General features: G+C 35.6%; 1 protein-coding gene across 1 annotated transcript; it reads left to right on the forward strand.

Moving 5' to 3' along the window:
- The first annotated feature begins 3,278 nt into the window (after positions 1-3,278).
- LOC103714258 (nicalin-like) lies at positions 3,279-19,521 on the forward strand. Its single transcript, XM_008801443.4, has 14 exons — positions 3,279-3,673; positions 6,518-6,675; positions 8,838-8,941; positions 11,364-11,430; positions 12,649-12,741; positions 12,828-12,992; positions 13,117-13,257; positions 13,393-13,470; positions 14,436-14,548; positions 14,814-14,874; positions 17,275-17,442; positions 18,300-18,401; positions 19,062-19,151; positions 19,243-19,521. Exons 1-14 carry the CDS (start codon positions 3,382-3,384, stop codon positions 19,303-19,305), a joined length of 1,695 nt encoding a protein of 564 aa, XP_008799665.2. The 5' UTR covers positions 3,279-3,381; the 3' UTR covers positions 19,306-19,521.
- Positions 19,522-20,765: the final 1,244 nt, after the last annotated feature.

The following is a 20,765-nucleotide window of genomic DNA, read 5'->3' on the forward strand; positions in this document are numbered from 1 at the left end:
TACCTTTATTTTTATAGACATGTACTAAACACTTCTCCAATCATCGGATATTTTCTTAGTTTTCATAATTTTATTGAATAAATTAGTAAGCTAATTTAACCCAATATATCCTATTGACTTTTCAAACCGCAGCAGGTATGTCATCTGGCCCTAGTTTCATACATTTTCGTATTCTTTTCAAAGCTATCTCCACATTACTTTTATGAATTATAAGTACGGAACTTTGACTTCCCCTTGATTGTACTTTATCAAAAAAAGATTTCTTCGGTATATAGAATACTCATTTAACAATTCTTAAAAATAATGCTCCTATTTTCTTTAATTTGTTTACTAATATCCTATTATCCTCACTTGTAATATATCTAACTTGATTAATATTTTTAGTTTTTTTTTTCTCCAGCTTTAGCTATTTTCTAAATTTCATCTCACCTTCTTTTGACCCAACTTAGTAAGCTATCATATACTAAATATTTTAGCCTTACTTAGTAAATGTATCTTTCTTAACTTCCATATATTTTATAAAATTCTCGACATCTTTTCTTATTGCCATTGTTTACCCCAAAACCGTTCTGTTTCAATTGCCTCCTATACCTCATTAATCCACTACCAACTTTCTTTGTATGCACATCTTTTCCTCTCTCTTTTAAAACATCATTAGTTGCCCTCTTAATACAATAAGCTATTTGGTCCCACATTTTGTTCAGTTCAATCCTTAAGTTTCAATTTTACTCCTTTTATAATTCATCCCTTAAAGCTATAACACTTTCCCCTTTTAAATTCCATCATCTTATCTTAGGGCATCTATTAATTTCTTATCTTTTTTCTTATACTTAGTATACACATCTAAAACCAGTAACTTATACAGTGACAATGACAAAAAAAAACAAGCCCCTCAAAGAGGAAAGTCCTACAGACATCTCATGTAGTGATCATCCCCCTTTCCACTCCCCAACCAAAAACACACACCCACACACCTTCCCTTTTCCTTTCTCTAGGAACATTCATTTCCCAACCCCAACCCCATCTTGTCCAGGATTACCAGACAATAGTACCTGTATATGAGTAAAATCCAGAAGTTTTTATGAGAAATATCAGGAAAGACAAAGATAATACTGCTTTCATGGAAAACTTGAGTTTGTGTGTTACATAGCAAGCGTATTTCAAGTATGTGAGCTGATCAAGCTTGCAGATGCAAGATATGTTGTTATATGTAATAGAAAAGACAAAGTAAAGATGTTACACAGAGCTAAATTCCAGATTGATTCAGGTATCCACAAAATTTGTATAAAAAACTTTTCGGAATAGTTACCTTTCAAAATTAAAACTCATAAGCTTGTGATAGATCTAATTTCATCGATTGTTCGAAGCTTATTCTTGCCAGCATTTAACACCTTCCTTGCAAGGATAAAAGAATGAGTAAATTTTGTGCTAATTAAAATCTTGATAAATTGCCATAATATAGAGTTACTTCACTCGAATAAAAAAAAATAGCACTGCTGCCATTAAACAAAAGTGAGAGTCACTGATGGCAGCAGATGAAAGGAGTGCTAGAGATATTCATTTCATGTTCAACTTCTTTTGCTTCAGAATTATGTGATTCTGTTTGGATCTGTTTCAAATTCGAACAAGTAAAAGCATGATGCATGTCTCAAAAAGAATCAGCACTAATGTCTTATGACCAGTAGAACAACTGAATATACCCACTCTAAACATGCAAAAAAAAAATGTGGTTAATCTGAAGATCCCCTAAATATATAACAATTGTATCAAATACCAACTACCCACTTCAAACCAACCAAAAGGTAAGCTTACTTTATTGTGCTACAGATTTTATGCCTCATGACATAAACTCAAAAGAAGTATTGCAAACAAGAATATCACAATAGAAAGAATGAAATATTTATTGATTATTCATAGCATAACAGACTAGCCATGGAAACTCGCTGTTAGCTTAGTAAGTCTACTGCTTGCTGCAAATTTCAAATATATTAGTCTATGAAGCCTAATCTTTATTGAACTTTTCTTTACTAAAACAATGAAACAGAGAAAAAATAAATAAACTGAAAATTTTAGAAGGAAGATATGGAAAAGATAATCTACCACTCTTGACCTTGATCATGCAATTACCTTGGTTAATGGATACTATATTCGATCCTCCTTAACCATGCCCCTCTTGATGTACCATAGACCATATCTTTCTGTTGTAAAACCTTCGTTAAACCTTTCTCTCAACCAACTAAGATGTTGTATTTTGAACCTTGCATAGTGTTTTATTTATATAAGTAAAATATGGCTTCTTCTACCATGTTATTTTTTTTGTATTATTATTTGGCCTTTTCTCTGTCCTCTTTCAATGTAATGCTCATTTCTCTTACTTGTTATACAACCCTAGGTTTTTCAATAATGTGTCAGCGTGATATTCTTCTGATCATTTTATAGAATTATGAAGTTGGATAGTTACATTTTCTATCAGAAAAATAAGATCTTTAAGTTAGCTGGGGTTCTATAAAGTTTCTACGAGAAAAAAAGCTTCTATAAAAAAAAAAGAAGGTAGCAGAGTAGCCGAAGCTAATTTTTTCAAAAGAAATGATAGAGGGTGCAATTGCTAGCATTAATTGGAGAGCACTTAATGAGCAGACTAAAACTAAATTAGTCAAAGCCATTTTAGAGTTATTGTTTTCATATATAGTAGTTTTTGAGTGAGTCAAGATATGATCATATACGAGAGATTATATAAAAAATTATTATAATGTAGAGCAAATATTAAGAGCCATGAAGATTCTTAATCTTAATGATACAACATGATAATAGTATTTTTTATCTTTACATAAACAAATTTATTCCCATCTATTCTACATTCTTGTTGCCATAGTGTCTTGGATGGAAAATACTAGAATTTAATAATAATAACATTCAGTAGGGATTAATATATAAAAATAGCAATGTTGAGTTTGAAATAATATCCACAAAGAATTTGCCAAAATTACTTAAAACTTGGCAATAAAATTTTTTATATAACCCGTCACACAACAAGTATCATGCCATACTATCATTCTATAACGGGTTATATTGCAAAACACCAAAATCAGCAGATTTTACTGGATTACTTCAAACTCGGCAGGAACTATTTTACATGTAGCCCCCACGAAAGATAAATATTAGATATAAGTGTTTTCGGTGCACGCATAAAAACGAATCCAGCGACGTCCATCCCTATCTTTTACATTATCCGCGGGGCAGTGTACCGCTTCCCCGTCAAAAACTAGGAAGCTGAATTCGGACAACTTCTTGATTCTTTTTTTTTTGGTGCGCAACTTCTTGATTCTTGGAAGACCTCGTTTTCTCTCTCTCACTCTCTTTGAAGCCCTCTTCCGTACGTCAATGGCGGGGAGGAAGAGAGCCCGATGCGGAGGCGGGGTGGAGGTGCTGGACTCGATCTACTCGGTGGTCGCTCTCGTCCTTATCCTTGTCGCCTGCGTCGAGCTCGGCGACGCCGCCACCGCCGTCGACGTCTACCGCCTGATCCAGTACGATCTTGCTGGCATGCCCTACGGATCTCGCCACGCCGGCCTCAACCACCATGCCGGCGCTTTCCCCTTCGCTCCCGGCGCCGATCTCTCCCGCACCGTCGTCATGATGCCTGTCCGGGAGCTCAATCTCACCTTGCTCCAAGGTAATTCGCCATTCGTCTCGCCCCTTCCCCCCCTCGTAGTTATCCAGAGAAGAACGGGACGGTTGCCGCTTTGATCTGTGCTTGGAGATTTAAATAATCGTTTTTCTTGTTTCTCGTTTCTTGCGTTTTGCTCAAGTAATAACTCCTGGTCAGCGTCGCTGTTAAATTAGATACCTCGGGTAACGTAACCAATTCGAATCTTTCTTTCATAATTACTTGGCGTTTTCTTGGTTAATGTGGCTATCAGGGGAAAAAAGGCAAAAAAAAATCTTGGTTAGTATCATAGTAGTTTTCTGCACGAATATCTTTCATTTGTGTATGAATGACCATTCTCTAATGTTGTTTCAAGAACGGAACATGTTTCATTCGGATGGTTTTTACTTTTTCGTTGAATATCAAAAAATCTCCTTTGTACTGTGGTTAAGAAAGTAATTTGCTTGGTTCTGTAATTGTTGGGTCCTGTATGGTGCAGGCTCCCCAGATTATGATTTTGATTTGGTTCAGATTGGACTTAATAACAAATTAATCATGAGTGAGAAACTCTCCAAGCAATTTATATTGGTTCTGTGAAAACCCATGCCAGAGGTTGTCTCTAGGTACTCGCTGATTCTTTTCTTGATGGGCTCACTGATTCTTTCATCTAGTTAACTTTCTATATACTATCAAAGTTGGCTAATTACTAACAAATAAACAAGAAAATAAACACGGTTTGACAATTCAATTTTTTTTTCGTAGAATCTATTTAAACTTCACACAAGTGGCCCCATTGATAAACATTTTCTAGTTCTCTTTTTGGGTGCATGAAAACAGGCATTCAACTGACATTATTAGGATATCATATTGATCATATTATGCATGTTCCAAGCAGAGATGACTCAAAAAAGGTTAAATGTCCCGTTTGTGATTGCTTTTGGAGGGCCAAAAACCCTTTTGGATAATTTTGAGGTATTTGGTAAAAATTTTGAAATAATTTTTTTTGCTCTTCTAAACACTGAAAAAGGTCGAGAAAGCTCCAATATAGAGCTTATGTACAAAAGCTCCAATTGGGATGCGCTGAAAATAGAGCTGCAAATGGGTCAGGTCGAGTCGGGTCCTGAGTGACCCCGATCCGACCTGGTTTCTTCTTCGAGTCCTAATTTTGAACCCAGATCCGATCCGGTTGAAAATCAGGTCGGGTCGGATCGGATCCATGCCTACAAATTTTGACCCGACAGGTCATTCGGGTCGGATCGAGTCCGAGTCTATGTATTTTTATATTCAAAGTTTCACTATATAATAGTAAATAACATTGAGCAAAAAAAAGGGTTGGGTCGGGTCCGGATCCGGGTCAAGATTGGATGGACCCGACCCGACTCGAAAAATAGAACGGGTCCAATTTTTGGATCTGATCCGACCTCGTGGGTCCTAAAATTCGGGTCAGATCGGGTCTTATGCGGGTTGGATCGGGTCGGGTCAGGTTACGGGTCGATCCGACCCATTTGCAGCTCTAGCTGGAAAGCTGTTTTTCTTTAAAATATTAGAGATCTAGGTTCAAGTCACAACAATAATTTTAGTTTGAAAATTAAGTTAGAAGTATAATCTAATAAAAAATATAATATATAATATTATTATCAACTTGTGTTATATTATATGATTAAATAATAGCATTATGTTATATTAAATAATCATATTATAATATAATATTATTATATCTATCATAATACAACATTTTTATAATAGATTAAAATAGTGAATATCATATTGTTATATCATGATAACATTGTAAGATAATAATATTATAAAATATTATTGTATTTTATGATAAGTTTAAAATTTATTATTTTTATATTATTTAGCTTAAATATCAATATAAATAATTTATAAATTAAGAATTATAATAATAGTTTTTATGTATAAATAGTTAGATAATTGAAAGTGCTAGGCAACATTCTTTACTATCATTGCATGATACAAAAGACACTTTCTCGGTTTGGTTACCAAATATATGTTAAAGTTGCGCAGCACTTCAAAAACCTTGTTATAAAATAGCAAACAACTTTTTGTAAAATCTCTACTAGCAAAAGCTTTACTATCTAAAGCTGTATAGACAAAAACTCTACTACTTACAACAATGCTAAATGGGGCCAAAATGATATTTTGTATATTATTTAGGCACCTCTAGATTTTACATCCACCCAATGCTATAGTTGTTTCACATGCAATGCTGCAAGTGATGGAGTATCACCTTTTGACATTCATTAAAGAATATCAAGGCTTCTATGCATGAACTTGGTTTGGGCCTACCATCCTTTGACAGTAAAGCTAACTTTTACGTTGCTAGATGTGTGGGAATCTTTTTCTAAATAAATTTATTATTTGACAATACAACCTACTTTTCTTAAAATACTGACATGTCACTCTTATAGTCTGGTGAAGGCTCAAGAAGTTCACTGCTCTCCACCCCGCCATTTCATAGCGAGCCATAACAAAGTTTATCCTATATCCATGCACGTTTGTAGTGGCAGCCTTTGCTTTCAATTAGTACTTGGCCTAAACTCCTGATGCATCTCATTTGTTTGTAACTACTATATTTTGAAAGCGTACAACTGCTCTACTTGCAATTATTATTCCACTAGATTTGTGCTCTTTCTTTCTGATTTAATTTACATAAAAACTTAAGCATTAGGAGGTTGAATTCATTATACCCTGAATTTCACAAGTAATATAATCTGTTCCACTATATCACCAGCACTGTTTGTGGTGTTAATTTGTTCTGACCCAGAATAGGTGGGACAAGTCTTGCTTTTTATGTTGTTTATGTGCGTGTTTATATTGCTAAATTTTGCAACAATTATATAATTTCAGAGTACATCATCAATAAGCAGCCATTTGGAGGCTTGTTATTTTTGCTTCCTCAAAAGGTTGGCAAAAAGATTGTTGGGGAGATCAAGAGCAAAGATGATGGGCTCATGAGAAAAATATTGGTTGAGTTGGAACAATTGCTCATACATGCTAGCATACCTGTAAGTCTCATAACCGTGTTCAAATCCATTCATGATCGCATAGTCACCACTTAAATATATGATCGCAATTTTGACTTCTATTTTTACATTTTTTGATCCTCTGGCTTAATGCCGGTAGTGTAGCAGATCTAGGTTCTTTAGTTTATGTTTGTTTCTCAATTCCTTGTTCCTTTTTGAGATTTCTTATTGCAAATTTTCTATTATTTTAACTGTAGTTGGTGCTTACTACTTTGATGCCCCATTGATTTTAACTCTTTTATGTTTCCTAAATAGTTTTTGACCTGTGAAATGGATATTTTTATATCTTCATCAAGATCATGTTACTCTATGTTATTAGTTTATCCTTTGGAGGGAAGAGGAAACGCTAAAATCTTCAAATTATGTTGAGTGCACGTCCCATTGATTTCTCTCAGATTAACATTATGTTTTCAGTGTCTAATAATAGATCTGTATGCTTATATGAATAGATATTTACATAAAGGGCAACATAATTCTGTCAATTGCTAATCTGGGTCACCAGACCTACTTGTCCTATCACAATTATTATTCTAAAAGTTTGTGGGAAGATTGGAAAACAAGTAGTTTCCCAATTGCATTAAGGAGTGGTTGTTACATCTCTTGGATGGGAATAATGCAATTATTGATTTTATATTGAGATTCATATCTTTGGGAGATTTTCTGAATTGTGAGGTAAATATAACAATTTGAAGTCATTCTCTTCAGTTAAATTTTCTGAATTATGGCATTGGAGATCTTGGTCCATGCTGGTATTTTTTTGAGGCTATATCTTTTTCTCTACAAGGAAGATAGGAGGTGATGGAGATGAAAAACTAGGGGTGAGATCTTTCAAGACCCTTCATGACATTTCTCTATGCTTTCTCAAATTGATCTCCAAAGGATTGTCTGGAAGACTGGAACTCCAAATTTCCTCAAATGGTTGCCTACCTAGTTGCTTCAATGGAACTTTAAGTTTCCTTGGCTGCTGCCTACCTAGTTGCTTGATCTAAAATTGTAAATTATGTAGATGGATTTACTTTTGAGAAATGCAAATAGAAGTTGATGGCACTTTAGGAAATTATTGGAACAAAATTCAGCATATCACTTATTGAGACTTTATTTTAAGCATAGCAGTGAAGTTGTCATGCATCATAATACCCTTGGACCAATTATGGCTGTGTTGATGCTGCTTGGGTTTTGGAATGATGTTCAGCTTACATGGTAATGCAAAGGAGGTGGGCTTTTTATTCAGTCAAATTTCTTTTCGGAGAAGTGGAATGCAAATTTTTTTTAATATAAATTTTAGGGTTAAAGGATATAAAATATCATGACTGAACTCAGTTGAACCTTTAATCCTGGATCCGAAGAATTAACAGTTGACTTGAGAGTTGGATAGTTCCTTGAAGTCTTGAACTGTTTTTTTTCCCCCTAGATACCTTCTTAGCCTTGGTGGACACATACCATTTTTTGACATGCTCAACTCTTTTCTTTTTCCTTATAATATACTTTTTGAAGACTGGGAGAGAAACATTCTTTTTCCTAGCTTAGATTAACATTTTTTCCTCACTGAAAAGCAACAGATTGGCTTTCTTGTGTCTTTTTTGCTACTTATGTATAGTCATGACACTTGGTGCTTGCACTTATGATTTTCATGACTGCTTCACTTTTTTTTCTGACATTTGCATGTTACCTAATTTATGTTCGTGAATGCTTTCCTTTCATCTTAATTTTATCTGGGATGTGATCCAAAAATTAGATGCAAATATCAGGGGTTTCATTAGTTCCGTAACTATTTTTATTTTATGAGCGTTAGGGACTTCTAGAAGAGAAGAAACTAGAGTAGAAATGCCAGTCCTTACCAAGACTCAGGGTTTAAGTTCCTTTTTTTATGTTAGTTTAAGATTGCAGATTTGCAGGTTTGTCGTTTTAACTCCATATGATCCGTTAACTTGTAGGAGTTCTGCAGATTTAATTTGCTGAGTTGTTAATCAAGTTTCAGCTGCTCTAATTTATGGGTTCCACATGATCTGTTGAAGAATGGATTATTACTTATCATTACTGATTTGGAGATTTGGCACGGCCGATAATCTCTATCCTTCATTATTATTTATATCTTATCATATGCTTGTTCTTTCTTGACTACTTATGTTTGGTAATAATTGCAGTATCCAGTTTATTTTGCATTCGAGGATGATAAAATCAATTCTCTATTAGCTGATGTCCGGAGAAGTGATGCTAGTGGCCAACCTACCACGGCAACCACTGGCGGGTTAGTTAATCTGCTAACAGTCATTTAAAGTAATCAGAACATCTATGCAACTCTAGGAAATCACCTCATACCCCTCCACTTGAATTATGGGGTTGGCGAAGATATAAATGTTCTTCAATTCCAAAATGTAAACTAATTTAGAGTTGGCAGCTTTTTAGCCAATCTCGTTGCTGACATTTAGCCTGTAAATGATAACTGCTTCATTAAAGACATCACTTATTGCTATATATCCATCTGAAACATGCAATCTGCCCAAACACAATGTATAGAAAAAAATGTCATCTAGCTCTTGTATTCTGCATTATGTGTACTGCCTGTTGCTGCTGCTTATCATACAATGAAGCCTCAATTTGCAACCATTTAATTTAGCTAACACCTATATCTCACCATGAGGAACTGATAATTGCTTTAAATCTGACTATGATGCAAATTATCAGCAACAAAATTTTGATGTAGAAGCTGTGCTCGTAAGCATATAATCATCTTTCTTGCCATGTGAGACATCTCCTTTTTGTGATATTCCTTTTTTGGGCTCTCCACCCTCAACAACCCCCCCCCCCCCCCCCCCCCCCCCCCCCCCCCCCCCAAAAAAAAAAAAAGGAAAAAAAATAGAGAGGGAGAAACTCCTATTGGTAACCTAAATTATTTTTTTTTTCAGTATGAATACCTCCAGCTCCTTCAAAAGATATGACTCAGTGAATACATTACTGCATAACAATTGTCACATTTAAAAAAGGTTAAGTATTTTCTTCTTAGTAATCAGAGTCTCCTACATGTTTACCCCCACTTGATTTAGCATCTCTAATTGTTACTGCCTTTATGAGGTCATACAAAATTCAACAATGGTGGAATCATTACTTGTCTATTAATTAAAGTTTAGTAGCATAAATAGTATTCTTAATGTATGTGCATGCCTGCAAAACTATAGTTCTCACTATTCTTCTCTACTATGCTCATTATAAGAGAAAAAAACTACCTGGAAGAAGAAGAAGAAATACAAGTACTTGGTATTACGTTCTCTTACCCATGCAAGAAAAAACACCAAGAATAACCTTTCTTTTCTCTCCATTCCTCTCTCATCTTTTCCTAGCAAGAATAGCTTCTTTTTTCTCTCCATCGTCCTCACTCTCCTTTTTCTTTCCATTGTATACATTTTGAGTGGTTTGAACCTTCTCCTTTTTCTTTCCATTGTATACATTTTGAGTGGTTTGAACCATCATCTGCATGGAGTGCCAAATGAGATTTGATTTTTTCCCCTTTCATCTTTAATATTCCTCTCTTTGTCCTACATCCCCTTATTCATCTTGAACTACTCAATTTTGAAGTGTTTGAAGTTTGAACACAAGGCCTTTTTTTTTTCTTTCTCATTTTCCATTCCTCTTGCTCTGGAATATAAGTTTTTTATGTTTCTTTTAAAATTGCCTAATGGATTCTTCTCTATCATCTTCCGCTTTTTTCAGAATTTCATAGAATGGGAGATTTTTCATTGCCTTTCAATTTTTTTCCCTGATGTTTTTTTTATTTAATTTCAAAACATCAGTTACAAACTCCAAAATATAAATATCTAAGCACTGAATATCTAAATTTTATTAAATTACATACCAGTATGTTTGATGCCTCAAGTGGTTTACTGGTCAGGGCCACCTAGGAACCTTTAAACATTTAGTAAACTAGGATTATAAATTTTAATCAGAGTTATTATCAAGTGGAATTTAAGATTTACTTATGTAGATGATAAATGGATTATGTGCATTATATATGGCAAAGACAAAGGGAAAGGCATCCGCTTTATGCCGAAAGATTAGAAACAATTATATATAGATCCTTTATAAATTGTGATGGAAGTTATGAAATGTAAAAAGATTTTCTGTACAAAAGATTTGGATCTTGATAAGAAACAATAGTGCAGAAGATTTCATATTCTTGCCAGTAGATGGATAGGATATGACTTTTTGATTATTAAGACATGGTTTCTTGATTATACTTATACAATCAGTTTCAAAAATTGATTTGAAACTTTTTGGCATCAAAGGAGTATCAGTTCTTGCACAGTTGCTTGGACCATTTGTGTCGGCTTATTTCTTGCAGGAATTTATTTGAGAAAAAGCATTTCAGAAGCATCCATTACTAGTTAAACTCATAATTTTTGTTAGGAGAATGCAACTCAGGAACTGGATTCATCTTAAATTGACTGAATTGATCTTATTAATTTTCCCTTGTCTTAATATTAGTTTGAATACAGTCAACACTCTCCAGTACTCTAATTCTTATGGAATGCAGATTTATCATTTCTTTCTTTATAAGATTTGTTGGCTATATGTTGTCCTAATGCACTAGTAGTGGAAAATGATAAATCAGCTTTCCATTAGAGTGGAATATATTATCGTCCACTAATTTCTTCTTATGTTGTGCGACATCGCAGCTACAAGTTGGTTGTTTCATCACCAGAGCCTAAAAAGTTATCGTCTCCAACAATAACAAACATTCAGGTCTAATCTCTTCTCTATTCTTGAAGTATGAACTACATAGACAAAATTGAATGCAAGCTTGTTCATTACACATAACTTATTATATTTCTAGAAAAGCATGGATCAAATAGGACATGTGTGTTAGTTACTCTACATAGCAAAGCATGTGTGTTAGTTACTCTACATAGCAAAGCATGGATCGTTGTATTAATATGTACCACCCCATATTGGGCAATATGATACCGTATCAATATTGAATCGATACTCAATATGAGGGGCATACTACGTATCAGTAGACCGAACTGACCCTCATATTGGGCATACCAGCACTATACTAATATGGTACTAGTACTAGGTCCATTACCGAGATTGCGAACCTTGCAGCCAAGTGTGTTAGCTATAGAAAAGGAACCAACACTCCCTTATCAGCAGAATCCAATAGACTGGTGTGTTAGCTACAAGTTGGTCGTGTCATCATTGGAGCCTAAAAGGTATCATCTCTAGCAATAACAGACATTCAGGTCCAATCTTTTACAGACAAAACTAAATGCAAGCTTGTTAATTCTAAAAAACCTATTATATTTCTAGAGGGATCCCACTCCCTTGTCAGCACAATCCAATAGGACAAGTGTGTTAGCTACACCATGTCATGAACTCCTCCTATTTAAGCTTTATAGGAACATCATTAATTGCATATCCTTAGGAGGCATCTTTTATTCCCAATCTGGCAAATTGTACACAATATTAGTATCTTTTGGAGGAAAAATGACAAAACTAGGTCAGAAAGTTCTCTTGGTTCTAAATGCCGGACCATCACCTTCTGTTTTTCACTGCGCCTGCAATTTGTTTTGTGAACCTCCACTTTGTAATATTTCCTTCCAGAGAATGTCAAGGTTTAGTGCCACTTTGTGAGGATGTTCTTTTCATCCTTTCTGTCTTTATATCACATTCTTACTGGATGATATGGGAACAGATTTAACAAGCCAACTGTTTGTAGCCATGGTTGCTGTAGGCCAAAATCTCTTGCCTCACGAGGATGCATATTTATCTGCTGCATTGTATCATTTAAAGTCCCTTGATATTGCTACTATGAATTGAAAATGTTGGGTTTTGGGTATGATGGGGACTCTAATTTTTTCCTCCATCCAATCTGCTCATAGACCAGTACTTTGTGTGCTTTCTTTGACATTCAGACATCATTTCCTACTTAATATACAGTTAACTTGATTTATATGTCAGGGATGGTTGCCAGGGCTGAAAGGAGATGGAGATACCAGTCAACTGCCAACAATTGCTGTAGTTACATCATATGATACTTTTGGTGCTGCTCCGGTATGAGGTTATGAATTATTCATCCAGTATTTCTTACATCTTTTTGTTTAATACTTTAGATGTTAAATTCTACTTATTATTTCAAGGCACTCTCTTTGGGAAGTGATAGTAATGGGAGTGGAGTCGTGGCTCTTTTAGAGATAGCAAGACTTTTCTCGCATCTTTATTCAAATCCAAAGACCCGAGGAAGATATAACCTTCTTTTTGGGTTAACATCTGGTGGACCTTATAACTATAATGGAACTCTTAAGGTAACTTTGGCTCTTCCTTCCATCAGCAACCATAGAAATCATTATATTTATTTTTTTCATCTAATTCATTGACCCTTGCTAGCTTTTATTCATTGTTCACATATTATAATTGTATTTATATCAGTGGCTAAGGAGTTTTGATCAACGGTTACGAGAGAGCATTGACTATGCCATATGCTTGAATAGTTTTGGTTCTTGGAACAATGAGTTATGGATTCATGTGTCCAAGCCTCCAGAAAATGCCTACATAAAACAAGTTCATAAAGTAAGTCAAGTGTCAGAATGATAACATTAATTTCATATGTTCTTTAGTGAAGTATGTGTCCAACGGCTACGCCTCTTTCACATTTAAGAACGCATACTTCTTTCTTTTTACTATGCTGAATTATTTTGATGGCAGAGTTTGTCAGATGTTGCAAAAGAGCTGGGAGTTACCATTGGTATAAAGCACAAGAAGATAAATATTTCAGACCCAAGAGTGAGTGGATTTTACTCCTGCGCATGCTAAATGACTATGGCAATCTGTTAATTTGCATAAATCCATCTAAAGAGATTGTCCAAGTTCTGATTTCTGTGTTGACACTGAAAGGGGTATCATATGTAAGTTGATGAATTCTTATGGCATGGTCAAAAACCATAAGCTTTCGTCTTCAATTAGTTTTGTAGTACGGGGTGTGGTTTTATTCATGGGAGGGTGAAATTTATGGCAGTGTATCCTAGTAGAACAACTTTCCCTTAGCTTTGTCCTCTTATCATCTCTTGTCATATCTTCTCTTGTTGGGGAAGTGAGTTAACTTCCTGGACAAATTATTTTTGTTGCTTAAAAATTCATGAATTTGGAAAAGCCTTAGGAAAGTTTTTAGATTGTCTTGATTTGCAAATGCTCAAATTATGGACTAGTAGCTGATCAAGAAAGTGCTTATGTTCAGAAAAAAAGCACTAATCTTTCTTGTCACAGCAACGCACTCTCCTGTTGTGCTGATATAAGCTGATTAACTTGTCTACCTGATTTGGTGGTTAAAACTGTTATTCTTCAACTGCCTTGCTAAATCACCACTTTCTGACATTCGTATACCATGTTTCCATCTGTTATTAGAATCATCTTCCAGGAGTTAGTCAAGGTGTAAATTTTGTCTACTATTGTAGAGCACATTTTTAGTTTGAAAGGTTAAAACATTTAAGCCAAACACCTAGGTCTATGAGTCATTCACAATGTCCTACTAAATGCATCTACTGTCCGAGTTCTTTAAAATTATCCGGTGTTTATTGCTTGTTGCAGCCAACTGAGCATATTACATGTTAAAATAACTTAACTGAACATTTCTATATGAACTTTTTGTTTTCTACAGAAGAAATTTACTTGATTTTGCTGTAATTGCGCACTTGCATGTTAGAAGCAGACCTTGTTTAACTCTTTAATGGACAAATATATGGCCTACTTAGGTTGCCTGGGAGCATGAGCAATTTTCTAGGTTAAGAATAACTGCTGTCACTCTTTCTGAGCTTTCTGCTGCGCCTGAATTGCTCGAAAATACAGGAGGACTTTATGACACAAGGTAAGACTACAAGTTTTCCTTTATTTCATGAGTACTGCTCTGCATACCCCCTAGCGTGCCCCGAATGAGCTCCAAAATGGGTTTTTGTGTGTGCCATATAATGTGGGTAGGTGGTGTATGAAGGGCTTTATTGCTCATCTTCCCCCTGGCAGCTCACAGGTAACCAGGTTGGAGTATGCTAAGGAGGAGTACACAGGTGTTTTCATTATTTCATCTCGAGTCTCTCCTAAATGATTCTTTGTTAAGCTTTTGAGTTTTGCTATAGGGATTCAGTGGATGAAGCTGCAGTCTACAGAAGCATCAGATTAGTTGCAGAGAGTCTTGCGGTATGATCAGCTACTTTTTCTTAGTCTTCACACAAGCTTTTGAGTTGTTAATATCACTCAAGTTCTCTTTTTTCCTGTGTCCCACTATTATGAACTGGAGTCGACACATTTACACACCAATGTTCAATGATAGCAGCATAATTGACAAGAACTACATTGTTACTATTTTGTGACATAGATTTGATTATGGCAGGAATTGTGGAAGTTAAGCTTCTAGTTGGAGGGCATATCCATGCTCATCTGGTGTTTTAAATAGTTCAGATTATTGAAGTAATTAAGTGGAAGTTGTGGATTATCTGTTCCTGTTGGATATGATCTGCATTAGATTCTGAGCATAATGGATATACAAGGAAATATTTTTGGGTTTATTTTTATTGAACAAGGTGCAGAGTCATAAAACAACATGATACAACTACACAGAAGGATGCAATTTTTCCTCAAGGAGCTGATTTAAAAATTGAATGGAAAAAACATGTGATCATCATTTCTATAATTTCTATCTCAAGACTGAACTGACCAAAGCAGTCTTCCATTTTGTTATAGATCTAGACAGCGCAACTATATGGTAAACCATAAAGCAATGTGTATAATTTAATGACAAAAACATTTCTAACGTGCATGAAACTCATTATGCTAATAGTGATATTTCTACAAACTCTTCCAATAGAAAATGGTTAGTCTTGAAATAAGGACCATTTCTTGGTGCCTAAGTCATGGTTTCGTTAGATGTACTGTTTCCTTTTGGCCGAGACAAAACAAAGCAGATCAGGACACTAACATCAGTACCACTAAACGAATGCCTAAACATTAAAACTTAATTTTAACTTGAGACACCTCAGAGCTAGTTGCAAAGCATACTTTAAGTTGGTTTTGTAACAAGAAGACATGATAACATTTTTCCAGTTATTGTTTCTATTATCACTGAAGATCTAAGCTTCCTAGGGGAGAGAATAAGCAAAAGAGAGCCATCTCTTGACTTCTCAGTGATTCTCTCAAATCGATAGGCACTTGTCTTAAGGAAAGATGTTGATTTCTTTGTTTCCAAATCTCTGAAGGGATAACACAAGAATTTGACTCCAGAACTCCTTGTCTGCCATCGCATATTGGGGTAGTAGTATTGTAATATTTTTCAGGAGTAATATGTTCCTAATATTGGTGAGCTTACAGTGTGATATTATACTGTTGGTTTCTAGGATTACTAGGATGCAATCATATTCATGAGGCTCAAACTAGAGCTTGAATAATACAAGTCATATCATAAATTTTCCTCACCGACACCAAATATCCTGTGTTGTTAGGAATTTGTTAGCCTACTGTAAAATTCCAGGTCTGCAAGGTCAGATGAAGCAGCTTCAAAGACATCTGCAATAATGTAAGGTGGTAACATATTGTTTGTTTTGGGGCCCACTTGCGAATAACTAGACCTTGTGGACTTTTCCACGTATTCCATGCCTTGTAGGTCAAGATTCTCTTTTAGGTGTTTGGTTGATAACAGTTTTTGTTTTACTAAGTGCCCAGAAGCCATAAACATTTTGTTCTCATTTATGAAGTTGCAATTTCTTTTTATCATATAATAATTATTCAAGATTTTTCTGCTGTTATGTTACTCCAAAATTTTTTCAGACGTGTGCAAAGCAGCGTAATGATGGATTTCAAGCTGTTGCTCACATCAATGTATTATTCCTGGATACATGTGCTGTCCTTTATTTTTCTAAACCAGCAATCTGTTACTTCATATCATCTCTTTAAAGTCTATGGAATATGCAATTTAGGTTTGTGTTGTATGACTATATCAGATAGTATATCTGACCCGAATACTGGCAGAAGTACCAGAAGAGGAGAACTCTTTAATCAGTGAATTATGTCGATCAAACCCACCCAGGCTGTCAGCAGATACGTTACAAAGTTTGTTGGTTATACATCATTATCTATTACATTGGGAATATGATCATTCCTATTCCCATTTCAATCCTTTCTGATTCCCATTCCGATTCTGATTCCGGTTGTGAACTAAACACAACCTTAGTTGCATCATGAGGATGATAGAGAACAATAGTGATTTTATTCATGTCCAGCAAGTGCATTTACGAGATTAAAAAGGAAAAGCCACCATATGTATCTTCATATGTGTGTCTATATATGTATTAACCTATGTGCTAGTGATGTTTATTTAGGTTTTAAATGCATGATGATGACTTTACTTCACAGGTTAAGGCTGATTGTTTTTTGCATCCACAAGGATGTGCCAATTCGAAATGCTTAAAATGGATATAAGTACAAGGAAATAGATCAGCAAATTTGTCATAAATGTTTTTTGTGCTTGCTCATGTCCTGTAGCTATGAACTCTAGTCTTCTATTTTGGCTTTTAGTTTTTAACTTTTTCTTTCCCCTTTATGCAGAGGCATATTTATGGATACCAAGGCAGGAACATTCAGATTTTCGCAGATAATAGTAGTTTGGCTGTAAACCCTTCTTATGTAAAGTCATGGTTGGATCTATTGTCACGGACACCTCGAGTGGCACCCTTTCTCTCGAAGACTGACCCAATTATCTCTGCATTGAAAAAGGTTTTATAGGCATATAATTTTTAATTTGCATCGTACTGTCATTTAATTTTTATTAATAATCTATTACAGGTTGAACTAGGATATCATGTTGAATGCCTTGCTCTACTGGTTTATCTTTTTGTTTAATATTTTTTTGGCTGGATAGGAAAAAATGAATATCAAACATGTAGTTCATGAAGTTCTGTGATCTTGTACATTAGCCTCTGTTGGCACCAACTTTACATGCTTACTCCTGTCAATGCCTCTAATTGGCACTAATCACAGTCTATGCTCCTTTTTAAAAGGAAAAAAGATCAACTGAGATCATTTCTTGCTAGTGGCTTGCAGACAATCAGATCAAAAGTCTGTAAGGTTTGGATATTCCTACATCTCAAGATCACAGAAACATTCTTTATTTTGTGGAGCTATATACATTTCGTACGGTTGACTCAGAATAATTGGCCATAGATCAAATTTTGTCTATTGCAGCTTAAATTCCTCCAAACATATTGATCAGAATAGGAATATCCTTGCTTGTGAAAGCCAAAAGTAACTTACTGTACCAGCAGTGGATGTACATAAACACCAAACTTGTCACTCATCCTCCTTCGAGCATCATGAGTTTGCATAATTACCTTAATCGCATAAGTGCTGCAATATGGCTGTCTGTGTGTGCATGCACGCATGTACGTGTGCGCATGCGAAGTATATCATAAAGAACCATGTAAAATATTAATTATAACCATGCGTTCCATCCATTCAAAATGCTTCTGCTATGTTGTTCTTCTGTAATAAAAGATTTAACATCTCATTTTCTTTCAAAGTGCCCTATTCTTCTGCCATGAAATCTGGAGAGCTGATTTTAGTATTTATGGCAGGAATTATCTGATCACACGGTTGAGGTGCACGTACAGCATGAGACGATTGATGGGATGTTCAGTTTTTATGATTCTACAAGGGCAACGCTTAACATATATCAGGTGCTTAAAGCATATCCATGTCTGTCACTCTGTTTTCTTGCCCATGTGGGTAGGAGGCGTACTTTATACACACATGCACATGTATAGGAGTCACTGCACTGTGAACCATATATCTGTCTTTCAGAATGTGGCCTTAAATGCAGGTGGTCCTGACATGCCAAACAGGAAATATTGTTTACAGAGTATGATTTTTGCGCACATTCATCTCTAAGTTTAGCACAGCTTGTGTTGTCAATCTCATGAAGAAAAGCTCTTGGTGGTGACTTATACCAAGCATGTTGTTCAACTCTTGTTAACTCAAAAGTTGACACAAACTAGAACTGCTATTTCAGTTTTTACCCTTCATCTGATTATACGAGGCAGAAAAGCATCTTAGTTTCAAAAGAAATAAATCATGCTCGTGTGAGAGATGTCCCATGCACTGGTCATCAATGAGCAGTAGGAAGCTGTTTACTTTTTGAACTTGGTAATCTATAGCTAAACTTTAGTTAGCTTAAAATTTTGATAGAACAAACTTAGAGAACACTAATGGCTGGACAAGAACCATCCAGCAAATGTGTTTACATCAGCCATCATCGTTGATCCACAAAGTACTACATAATGATTTGTGTTTGCTCAATGGAGAACCTCATCATTAGAATCTGATTTATGAAATTGCAGGTCGCAAGTGTTGCTTTTGATCTTCTTTTTCTTCTAGTACTGGGATCATACCTAATTCTCCTCTTCAGTTTCCTGGTCATCACCACACGGGTATGTATGCTTGCTTTTCTAACATTGCATTAGGTACCGTGTTGCTTCATTTTGAGAAATCCTTTACCCGTAATTGATGGCTTTTCCCCAGGGCCTAGATGATCTGATCAATATGTTCCGCCGGCCTACATACCGGAAGGTCAAGGCATCATGAGCTTTCGTAGTTAAATTTTTCCACAAGGACAGCAGCAAAGACTTTGCTTATAGCCAGCTGACAAACATTAAGTGGATTGTAAATGATCCTCAAATGAGGCAGATGAGGTAAAGATGTTATTTCCTAATCCTGTAACTCCAGTGGAAAAGAAATTTTGGTAAGAAGTATCTTGGAAAATTCTTGACTCAATCTTTAGTAGACAACCTTTCAGTTTTACAGTGAGCAAAACAATGGGAAAAATATCATTTATTTCCAGATGGTTCATGTGGCCCTCTTGAAATACGAAGAGCGTCATCAATCAATACGTGGCTTGGATTTTCCGTCGTCAACAAATATGACCCGTCCATGTAAAACCTCTTCAAATAATTTACGGATCAAACCATGCTCACAACTGCCATAAATAAAATATTTGCTAAACTCTTTATGACCTAGGCGATGACTTGTCTTAATGCGTGTTCACCTTGCCATCCATTTCTGGTAGGGCTTTTTGGGCTTCGTCTTCTGAGGCAAATGTTAGAAATCCAAATCCTTTTGATCCCTCGGAGACTCTGTCCATTATTATTTTTGGGCTGGAGACGATCATGTCAGAAATGCGACATGGCTTGTTTGCTCGTAAGAACTAAATCAGAATCAGATTTCTGGAGGAAATAGGAGGACCTTCAATCACTTGGTCATATTGTGAAAACGCTTCAGATAAGGCTTCCTCTATCGTGTAGAATAAAGGGCCTCCGTTTGGAGGGGGAGGGACTTGATGGAGATCCCTTCTATCACCTAATAGAGCAGCTGCTGCTAATTCAGCTGTAGGGCAGTGTCCATGAGGAGAACCTTCAGACAAGAATCAGCAATGATCTGCATCCTACGTAGCTTTAATAAATGGATAAAATAAACATTGCCAAATATGCTTATATTTACATGTACTCGTTTACCTATGTTTATCATAGCATGACAGCAGTGTCATCAATAGCAAGGTTCTAAGATGTCCTACAATTCATCGTTGCACACGCGAGATATGGGCGCTTAAAATCTCCAGGAGATGAGAATATTTCTGCCGCTCCATTGAAGCACAGAACAGAAGGCCAAGTCATATTTGGCTAAAGAGTTCTCAGCTTTGTAGTCGAACTAGCAAAGGCATCCTTGTTTAGGAAGAGAAAAGAAAATTATGATGAAAGGGAGTTTTCCAAATAGCTTTGCTATGACATTATTCAGCGAACTTTGTTTCTTGCATCGAAAAATAGGAGAATGACATGAAGAACCTTAGATCCTTGCTAAAACCATCAGTTCTCATCCGATTTGGAAACCCTGAAGAATCCAATCCACAAATTTTTATCCGATTTTCTTTAATTCCTCTAGAGGAGTCGAGCTGGAACTCTAGCGTTAATTAGGGTTTGCAAAAAGGATGCTGCCATCGCTCAAACCCGCCATGGCGGAGCTCTCTCCAACTCCCCTCTCCCGCTCCCGCT

This window comes from Phoenix dactylifera, chromosome 14 (assembly GCF_009389715.1).
Source record: "Phoenix dactylifera cultivar Barhee BC4 chromosome 14, palm_55x_up_171113_PBpolish2nd_filt_p, whole genome shotgun sequence".
In the NCBI taxonomy this organism is placed as follows: domain Eukaryota; kingdom Viridiplantae; phylum Streptophyta; class Magnoliopsida; order Arecales; family Arecaceae; genus Phoenix; species Phoenix dactylifera.

Coding starts and splice junctions, on each gene's coding strand:
- LOC103714258 (XM_008801443.4), top strand. CDS start 3,382: ATGGCGGGGAGGAAGAGAGCCCGATGCGGAGGCGGGGTGGAGGTGCTG. Junction 3,674..6,517: donor CAATCTCACCTTGCTCCAAG/GTAATTCGCCAT, acceptor ATATAATTTCAG/AGTACATCATCAATAAGCAG. Junction 8,942..11,363: donor ACCACGGCAACCACTGGCGG/GTTAGTTAATCT, acceptor GCGACATCGCAG/CTACAAGTTGGTTGTTTCAT.